Here is a 10592-nt window from a genome sequence, read left to right on the forward strand (position 1 = left end):
AAATTTAGTCATTTAAATAATCCGCTGTAGAAAAAGTACTAGTTATTAAAGATAAAAAGAAGTTTTTGGGATATAAATTTTGTAAATTTTTCAAAATAACTAATTTCAACAGAGATATGTTTAAGTTATTCAATTGGTAAATTTTTAGCATTTACAATTAATTTTTGTTCAATGTTTGGTAATTAGTAAGACATGAAAATTATTATTTTAAATATATTATACTTATCAAAGTTAGTCTAAAAATTTATTTAAGCTATTTATAAAACTATTAAGCAGACTTACTTTCTTATGTAGAGTTCAATGGCTAGCTTTTTACGAACTATTTGATTATAACTTTTGAATAACTAGTATAAAAAAACTGAAGATGTACCTAGTCATTCTCTTACATTAAGTTTAGCTAATTATATTACTGTTTTAGAAAATTAAAACATTGTTTCCTTAAAATAAGTTTAAAAGTTTGTATGGTGTAAAAAAGATCGTATAAAATAGTTTTTTATGATAATTACCACTTGATTCACGTAAAAATTATTCTTTTTAACAGTGTGGTTCATTTAAAATATTATGGTTATTCATTATTAATGTTTTTGAAATAAACAGAAAATAATGTATATAGCTACACTACATACTTACAAATAAAAAGACTATCTTTTGAATTAAACTAACGAAAATTGTACCAATTAAAATTAGTTTAGCTAATGATTAAAACATAAGAAACTTTTACCAGCCATAATAAGTTTAACTTAAGTGTTTATCTGATTGAAATTTTTAAAATAAGTCTTTTAAATTCACGAAAACTGCTTATCAGTGTACATAGAAGTAAAACTTATAGCTTTGTCGTTTGTTTGAGCGTTTTGTAGAACAGTTGTTATAAATCTTATATTAACGTAGTAAGCTGAATTAAGATATAAAACTTAAAAAAATGTTTCAATCTACTTTTCATATTAAAAATCATTAATATTTTTAGAAGTTAGTGAGCTTACACACATATACAGTAATACTTTTGTAGAATATGTAGTGCTATTTATTTTTTTCAAAACTTATGTTACATTTAACATTTTCAAAATAGACTCTAACTCGTAGGTGACTCTAAATAACAATAAAGTAAATACAGAGTTTAAGCAAAGGGTAAAGTTTAAACGGCTACGAGTGTTTTATGAAACGTTTAACGCTTAAATTGGTAAATTCAATAAGCTCAATATGTCCTGGACGTGACTTAAACTGTATCCTGGTGTATGACTCAATATCCGAAAGGTTTTTTCATACTCCAGGTTCTTGGACCAAATACTTGAGCGCTTTTTTTTTTGTTCAATAAACAATACTTTTGAAATTAGTCTGATTAAATAAGTAAAAAATCAACACATAGTGAAAAATTTAATGTTTTTAAAACTATTAAATGTATACAACCGAACCAAATAAACAATACTTCAAGCAGGTAGCTGCAATACATTATTTTCTTTAATAACTTAATAAACTAAAATAATTAAAATAAGTGACTGTTAAACTTAAAACTTGTTTAACAAACTAAAAAAAAATGTATATTTGTAGTATAAACTTTAAATTTAAACAAACTTTAAATTTTATAGTCACTTATTTTAGGTTTTGTACGTTAGAATCGGATTTATTTTACTTTTGTATTCTTGTACCAAAAAGGAGTTTATAATTTGTTACACCGCCTGACTGTATCTGTAACAATAAAATCATCAGCACTAGTTTTATCACTACTAAATTTTTTATATGCCTGTAAATTTAAAAAAGCAATACTTTATACTTTGATTGTTTGATATAACTTTTTTAAATCAAACAATAAGTTACAAGACACACTCTGCCTATATTTAAATATTTTTTTTGATATGTTTTTATTATAAAAGCTCGTTGTTTACTTTTTGAGAAATGTATTCAGTTTTGAGATTACACAATATTAAACACATTAAAATTAAAACTAATTCGTTAAAACTTTAAAGACATAAAAGTTTCTCAGAAAAAAAAATACTTTTTTATAATTTTTTCACTTAAAAATCTCTGTTTAAAATAATATAATAAACAAAAGACTTAACTTATTACTAATATATAGTTTAAATGTACATCAAAAATAAATATGAATACAAATAAACACAAATCTCTAATTATATGTGATCAGTAATATACTGAAAAAAATAAAAGTCTCACATTATACGCTTAGCAAAGAAAAATTCGACAATTTATACAGTACTTAAAAAAATTAAAATTTTGTAAAAATGTATTGTATATAACATTACTTTATACTTTAAAGTTTAGAATTTTTTAGACTTAGTATACATATTTTTTAAATTTTAACCATTCTAATAGCCATTTACCAAGATAAAAACATACTTATATAACTGTTTAGAATAATGTTGTTACTGGCCTAAAATAATAATATAGCCTGATTGAAAAATGCTAGTATAAATGTCTATCATGTTTTTTAGTAATAACTCGATAATATTAACTTAGAACTATTTTTAAATATGTTTTTAAGGAAAATATTACTATCCTGGTTAAAACAAAACAATTACTTGTAAAATTTGGACATTAAACAAAATGGAAAAATTTTATACAAATTTATAAGTCTAATTATATTTATGCAAAATACAATGTTTCGTACCTTAATTATCAAAAATTTCCCTGTACATTTTGCAATTGTAAGTAGTTACAAAGTAAATATATTTTAAAGTTCACCATGCAAATAAATTTTACTTATTTGTTATTTTAGCCTTGTGAAAACGGTAATTTCAATTTCTAATAAGTTCGGGTTTTACCTTAACAATAACAAATTCTTTTTGTTCTTATGAACTGTTAAAACAGCTCATGATCAGTGAAGCATTAAAACTTATATTTGATTTTGTAAAAACTTAATTACTTAATCATCAAAAAGTGGCTCGTTGGTCTAGTGCAGGGTTTCCTACTTTTTTGCAAATGACCCCTTTAAAGAAATTGAAAAAGCCATGGCCCCCTTCAACAAGATTACTCATAAACTACAATAAAAACACCGAAAATCATTTATTTTCTAAACTAGCATAAATACACCTAAGTCCTTTTTTTTTCTCTTCATCTGCAACTTAAAAATATCTAGAGTTAATTTCAAATTATGACCTCATGGTCCCCCTGTGGCTCCTTTACTGCTCATAGCCCCTCCTCTTACCCCTTTGCAGCTCGTGGCCCCACTTTGGGAAACCCTGGTCTAGTGGTATGGCTGGGTGAAACCAACGTCTTTCATTCTAGGTAGTCTCGGGTTTATAATCCGTATGAGTTACATTTTTGTGAAACTAAATGATGTAATTATCTCGTGTATTTAAAAGAGAGTTTTAAAATTCCTTTTCGTTGTTTTTTTTTTCAATAAATAGAAATATCGCACCCAATTAATTCAGACAGCAGCGGTTTCAGTACAACCTTTAAATCTCCCGTTAGTTATATTTAAGACCTTTTTTAGTTATCAATTAAAAAAGCAAGAATATCTAAGTAAGTTAAGTTTTACCTCTATACCATTTTAGCCCCCTTTTTTTTAATTCAAAATAGTCTGTCATTTGCTGATTACTAGATAGTGCTCTCCGACTTACTGAAAATGGTCCTCGACCTACCTACTTGAAAACAGAGCGATATCAACCATATAAACCTAAAGAGAGTTTAAAATACATATATTAAAAGATTTGTATGGTTATTCTAACACAAAAATTAATAAATAATTTTAAGACTTACTAACTATAAAAGTTACTTAGGCTATCTTTTATAAACAAGCTATAACAAACTAATGTTTATGTTAAATTATAAAGAACAAAAAATAATATACAAGCTAGTAATATAAAAAAAACTTTTTACTATAGATGATTTTATAGTAGAGCTATAACCTCAACACGTAAACTAAGTCTTAGAGAGTTATATCTCAAGAAACGTTTAGACTAAAATAAGAAATTAACTACTTATTGTTTAAATTGTAAAAGATTTCTAAGAAGTTAACATTGTTATAAAAACAAAGTTTGCTAATGGAAATTTATTTATGTTTTTTAACATTGTTTGTTGTGCTTACTTTTAATCTAGTTCTCTTGAGCATTTCATGTAGGTTTTAGCTGGTAGCGGGCCACTAATGTTAATTGTATTAGTAATGTCTAATATGAACAAATATAAGAGTAAAACAAACATCAACTTGATAAACTTATGTTGGAAAAACTTAAGATATCACAATATTAGTTTTTACTTGAGATAAAAAAAATTTTGGGTCAAGTTTGCTTTTAAATCTAATTAAATGAAATATTTTTGGTAAATCCACAACTAGTTTTTTAGACTTTAAGACTTAAAAGCATCCCTATAAGGGCTAAATGTTACTACTACTACTTTAAATACTTCACTAAATCTTGTAGTAATTTACCGGAAATAATTACCTTTTTTTGACTAGGAATGGTCTGAGTTTTGTGACAGTTGATTAAAAAGTCTTAGCAAAACAATATTACCTGCAACACAAATATTGTGTTGCAAACTTTGTTAAAAACTATACAAAATTTCGATAAACAAAAGTTAAAAATAAACATATTTAACGTCTCATCCCAGTGGCGTAGCGTGGTATTTTGGTCAGGGGGTGCGCAAATTTTTTTCTTAAAAAATCCTCTAAATTAAATCTTTTGTAATTAGCTATAAAATAAAAATTTATAAGTAATATAATTGAAATAAATTTATTAAGTTAAATAGGTTCGTTAACTGTTTTAAAAAATATCTATATATTACAAAATTAAAAAATTAAATAAAAGTATAAATTTCATTATAATTACTTATACTTGCAAAAATGTAAACTTACTAAATAAAAATTATTTTTATTACTTATAGTAAACTTAATATTTTAAAAAATTTATATATTCAATAAAACGAAAGTATCTGTTTTATTTACGAAAAAAATATCAATCTCTTTAATATACAATACGACAGTGATAACAACACCTCATTGTACATAATTTTAATAAAGTTACACAGAAGTTCAAATAGACCAACTTTATAACTGTTATTACAGTTTATTACAACTTTATAAAATAGTTAAATATATACTTTTTAAATTTAATTCATTTGATTGTATTTGTTTAAAATAATAATCACAAACAAAGTTTATTTCTCATAGGCCGAAACGCTTATCTTGTATGTTTACAAAAATAAAGTTCAGAAAACTAGCAGTAGTCTTAACAATGTAGCATAAAAAAAAAATTTGTAAAAAAGTTTAATTTTTCTTTAAGCGTGACGTATTTTTGTTAACTTTTTGTAGAAAAATAATCTACTATAAGGTTATACTACAGCGGTGCTCTATTTTAATTGCGTACTTTTTGAGTCTAAATTCTTATGAAGTTAATGAAGTTATAAAATTTTTCCTAATGAAGTTTTTCATCAACATCGGTGCGCATTTGCAATTACGCACCGAATCAGTATATTGAGTAATAACATGTACTTACCTAACTTGTCACTAATTGGTATTCAAAATTTCGTTTAACTTATTGAATACTATACAAACATAGTTGAAAAAAGGCAAATTAAGCAGAAAAAATAAACTATAAAGGTTAAAGATATTATATTCTTTTTTTTTACATTTTTCTTTTTTTTGGTGGCACGCATGCGCCAGTGTCCCTCCCCACGCTACGCCCCTGTCTCATCCATGAGCTTTTCATCAGTTTTTCGTGAGTGAAACTGTCATCAAAAATACTGTTCAGCATATTTGTGATGAAGTTCTTGAACGGTTTAGATCCATTTTCTCCTTTCAGCGTGAAGTCCTTTTTAGTGTCCAAAGTTTCCTTATCATTTTCAAAAATGGGCAGACCTTCAACTAGCTCATATAAAGTGACTATCAGGCTCCACACGTCAGCAGTGACGTAACTCTTCCTGGAGAGTATCCCGGGTGAAATGTATCCTTCCGTGCCGATGTTTCCCCAATCGTCAAAAGCCTGAATGGGTAAAATTGGAAAATAACTTATTGTAAGCAAATTATTTTCGTAGATATTTCTAAAAGAGTTTTTAGGCAAATAATTTAAAGAATATTCAGTCTTAAGTAACTAAATCCTCTTTTTTAACAGTTGTGAGTTTTTATGCTAAAGTTATGCTATCTAAGTAAAAAGAAAAATAGATTTTTATACCACAACTTAAATTAAAAAAATAAAGGTATAAAATACTGCTAAAACTTTTAAAACTTATATTGTTAACCAAATAATCATAGTTTAGTAACGGCTAAATTAATCAAGTACAAATAATTTTGCTTTTCTAGCCTTTACTGTGCTACTGTGTTCATATTTATTTAAAACTTTTTTATACATTTTAAATTAATGTATCTCAAACTCGTCAAAATTATAAAAAAATACAAAGTTTCACAATTTATTAAAAACTGTTTAAAACTTTTGGTACAAACTTACCGGTTTATAAAATCTAAAGTAGGTATGCCCAAAGTCTATGATTTTAAACTCATACTCCTCGTTAACTTTCTTCAGCAGAACATTTCCAAGCTTAATGTCCAGATGATAAACTTGGAATGTATTTATACGACGAATTGTTTTGTACATCTAAAAGTTTAACTAATTTAAGAAAATTGTTAAACTAAAAAAATTAATAATTTAAACATCAGTTTTTATTTATAATTTTTTTTAATGAATAAAAAAACACTCAAATTTTTTTCATTCCAATACATTTCGTCAAGTTCTCTTCAGGGAAACTACAATTGAAACAATAAAATAAAACACAACACGTATATATACAAAATAATATTTTTTACAAACTAATTAACTGATCAATTAAGTAAACATTGCTTTGTAAAATTAAGCAAAAATTAAGCAACGGTTTGACTAAGATTTCTTTAGTCCGTTTTTTTATACTTTTATAAACTCAATAGTAATAAGACTCATTTAAGTGTTTTTTTTAATATAATTCGGGTGCACGACTGTTCAAACTCCGACACTAAAATTTCTTTAAAACAACTATAAACAAGGAACCACAAGTAGAAATAGTTATGTATATTTGAAAAAAATAGAAATACTTATGTAGGTCTTATAAATGTCTAGAAGTTCATTTTTATTTATTTATAACTTTTTGAGATGTTCCTAAAATAACTTTTTAAGATGTTCCTAAAATAACTTTTTGAGCATATTTAGTTTTAGTATTGTTTGAATACCGCAAAGAATAATTATTGCAAAATAAGAACAAATAGTTGTTGATATTAATAAGACTTACTTAATAATTTTTCACCTTTAAAAACATTTTTAATTTTTTTAGGTATGGTTTATTAGATACTTTTTTTTAGAACTTTATTTGTCGATTACGAATAGTGTTGTACCGGACTCACTATCCGGGTCCGGATCCGGCCGGGTATTGTATTTTTTGTCTAATATCCGGGTCCGGTTACGGCCGAATCCTAATTTAAAAAAAAAAATCCGGGTCCGGGCGAATCTTGGTTTTAAAAAATGGTTCGGATCCGGTTCCGGCCTGATTCTAACAGAGATCCGGCCGATTCGGATCTAGTTAGTAAAAAAGAGCATACAGAAAAGTATTTTTTTAAAAACAAATCCTGTGTAAATTAAAAAGATTCATTTTCGTCAGTTAAAAATAAACACCTACCGTGATTGGCACATTTTGTACACGTGACTAACTTACTTTTGTTTACATTTAAACTATGAAATAAACATTTCAGAAATTCAACTCTTTACTTATGTTGTAAAATTTAAAACTTTACTACCAAATTGTCAACCTTATGGCTAGCTGTTCAACTGACTATTAGATTAAAGGAATTTTTTTAGTTTTTAAAAACCCATGTCTGACTCAGGCTAGTTTATACTCAGTCTAGCTAGTTTTTTTTGACTTAAACAGTGGAAACCCTGCTAGTTTGAAAACTTTTGGGAATATTTGAAAATTTTAGGCTGCCTCCGGCTAGTTTAGTTTTTTATAAAAACTCAGGCTAGTTTTAAGATTTTTTGAAAAACTCAGTCTAGTTTTCTTTTAGATTTTGAATGAGTTTGAGCTGATCCAGCTTTCAATATTTTGTGATTTTCTAGTTAATTTGTTCAAGAACTTGATTTCAGATTGTTAAATGTAAATATTATCTAAAATTTTCAACCTTGTGGCTATCTGTTCTACTTATTATTAGATAAAGTATTTTTTCAGTTTTTAAAAACTTCATTCTGACTCAGGCTAGTTTATACTAACTTTACAGGATTCCCATATTCCTAAATTTATCTAGATATCCCTAGATTTTTGCAATTATCCAAAAAAAAAAAACTAAATTTCCCTAAATAAAATTGAAAAATTCTTGAATTTCCCTAGATTTTTCTAGATTTAATTTTTTTTAGTGCTGGACCAATTTTTATGATATATATATATGTAATATAACATAATACATATAATATGACTCACTATCCGGGTCCGGATCCGGCCGGTTATTGCCATTTTTGTCTGATATCCGGATCCGGCCGGGTCTTGATATGAAAAAAATATCCGGGTCCGGTCGAATCCTAATTTGAAAAAAAAGTGGATCCGGTTCCGGCCGGATTCTATTTTGAAAAAAAAGTCCGAATCCGAGTCCGGCCGGATCCTAATTTGAAAAAAAGTCCGGATACGGAACCAGCCGGATCCTAATTTGAAAAAAAATTCCGGATATCGGTCCGGCCAAATCCGAAATTGTGGGTGCGGTACATCACTAATTTCAAATTGTTAAGTAATCTTCTATTTCACAGGTAAAAGTTATTGAATTTGCACAAGTTGAAAAAAATATCAAACTATCTTAATAATGGTATACATTTCGCAAACCTTTTTAAACAAGTCTTTAGCATGTTTTTCCTCGATTAACCCGTTTTTGTTCACATAGCTCACCATGTCTTCAAATCCCTCCAAATACTCCATCACAATGACGTAGTAGTCTTTGTAAACGTACCAATCGACTAGTTTCACTATGTCTGCAATAAAATAATGGTAAGTTGTTAAGGTTAATATAAAAAACGTGAATTAATTAATAAAATAGAAAACTAACTTTTTGCGTGAACTGTGTTTTTTACTGCATATAAAACGTTCTGGTGAGCTTCTATTTCGCTTGGCAAGTAACTGCTGCTTGAAGTGCTGTATTTGATCGCAACAAGTTCATTTGTGTTTATGTTCTTACCTAATAGAAAATGCACAGTATAATAGTTAATCAAGTTTATTAATTTATCATCAGCATAAAAAATTTGAAAATGAAACTTTCTTTATAAAAGCAAACAAAACTGAACAAAGTATCTTTTTTTTAATATTTTCAGCTCAAATATAAAAACATACGGTTAATAAAAATTTATAATAAAATTAAACCTTAAATTTTTTACTTTTAGTAATTTAAATATGTTTCGAAGCTATACACAGACTATCTTTTATAAATTACTTTTTTTGCTACAACTAGCTACCTATTTTAAGTCTAATAAATTATCAGTATATGACACAAACCAATTTATAAATTGATAAAATTGTTTAGATTTATCTACCTTTAAACACGGCTCCGTTACCACCCTGCATTATCAACTCTCCGATTTCGTATTTTCTGAAAAACGCCATTTTAGTGCTAGATCGTTTCAGCTGCCGGTCGTTGATGGTGACTTTTCCGACTTTCAACTTCAGAGTCTGCTCTGTCGGTTTTCTTAAAACTGCTTTTAATTGTTTTTTCTTGGTTTGCTTTGTTTTGTTTTTCTTTTTGTTTATTGTTTTACGTGTGAATACTTTACCTGCCATTTTTGCTTCTTTTACTGTCTTTAAAAAATATGAGTACTACTTCTGTAAAAGATAAATTCAAGTTATAAAATTGTGAATCAAACTTAATTGACGAATATAAGACTCTTAGTGGTTTATTAAATCAATACTTTTATCATTTTAACAAACATTAAACTACTTTTGGTGTTGTGAAAAACTTTTGAACAATAAAATATAAGCAAAAATGTGACACTCATTTGTATAAAAACAGATTAACATTATCAAAACCGCAGTAAAAAAAATTTGTAGGATAAAAGATTGACAGTAAAGCTTAAGGCCAATATTTTTTTGCCCTACACGATCCGTATACTTAATACAAAGACTTTAAATGTACTTTATTATTTTAATCGAAGAAAAGTATTAATGGTTTTACAAAACGTTAAAATATCAATGATATGTTAAAAATACATATTAGATCAAATTACATTATTGAGTTGTAAATTAAGACAAGGTACTTTTGTTTAATAGATAACATCTGCTAAATATATTAAAGTATAATATGCTTTTGATAAAACATGATACACTTTATTGATTTTACTTTTAAAATTTAATAAGATTTTAAACTCTTAAGTCTGAATTAAATTTATTTTTACTCAGTATTTTGAACTTAAACACTAACTATTATTAACTATTGATGAAATATGAGAAGGATATATTCAGCGTATTTTCTAACATGATCGTTTTGAGCTTAATTTTTAGTATGCAACAAACTAAGGTTTATAAATTAAATTAAACTAATAAATGCAAAGTAACAACTATCTTTTTCCATTTATTTCTCCAGACATGCTTAAATCCTAAAATTTGACTTTTTCCTTAATACACACATCTCTATATTTATTTTTACATTTAAATGTTTTACA

General features: G+C 26.5%; 1 protein-coding gene across 1 annotated transcript; it reads right to left on the reverse strand.

Moving 5' to 3' along the window:
• Positions 1–3131: 3131 nt before the first annotated feature.
• Positions 3132–9714, reverse strand: LOC145846549 (serine/threonine-protein kinase pim-1-like). Its single transcript, XM_082953269.1, has 6 exons — positions 9708–9714; positions 9471–9611; positions 8990–9118; positions 8770–8915; positions 5690–5927; positions 3132–3196 (listed from the first exon to the last, which is right to left on the reverse strand). Exons 1-6 carry the CDS (start codon positions 9712–9714, stop codon positions 3132–3134), a joined length of 726 nt encoding a protein of 241 aa, XP_082809395.1.
• Between the last annotated feature and the right edge of the window lie 878 nt (positions 9715–10592).

The sequence above is a fragment of the Thalia democratica genome, unplaced genomic scaffold, assembly GCF_965202585.1.
Source record: "Thalia democratica unplaced genomic scaffold, ktThaDemo2.hap1.1 HAP1_SCAFFOLD_503, whole genome shotgun sequence".
Classification (NCBI taxonomy): Eukaryota; Metazoa; Chordata; class Thaliacea; order Salpida; family Salpidae; genus Thalia; species Thalia democratica.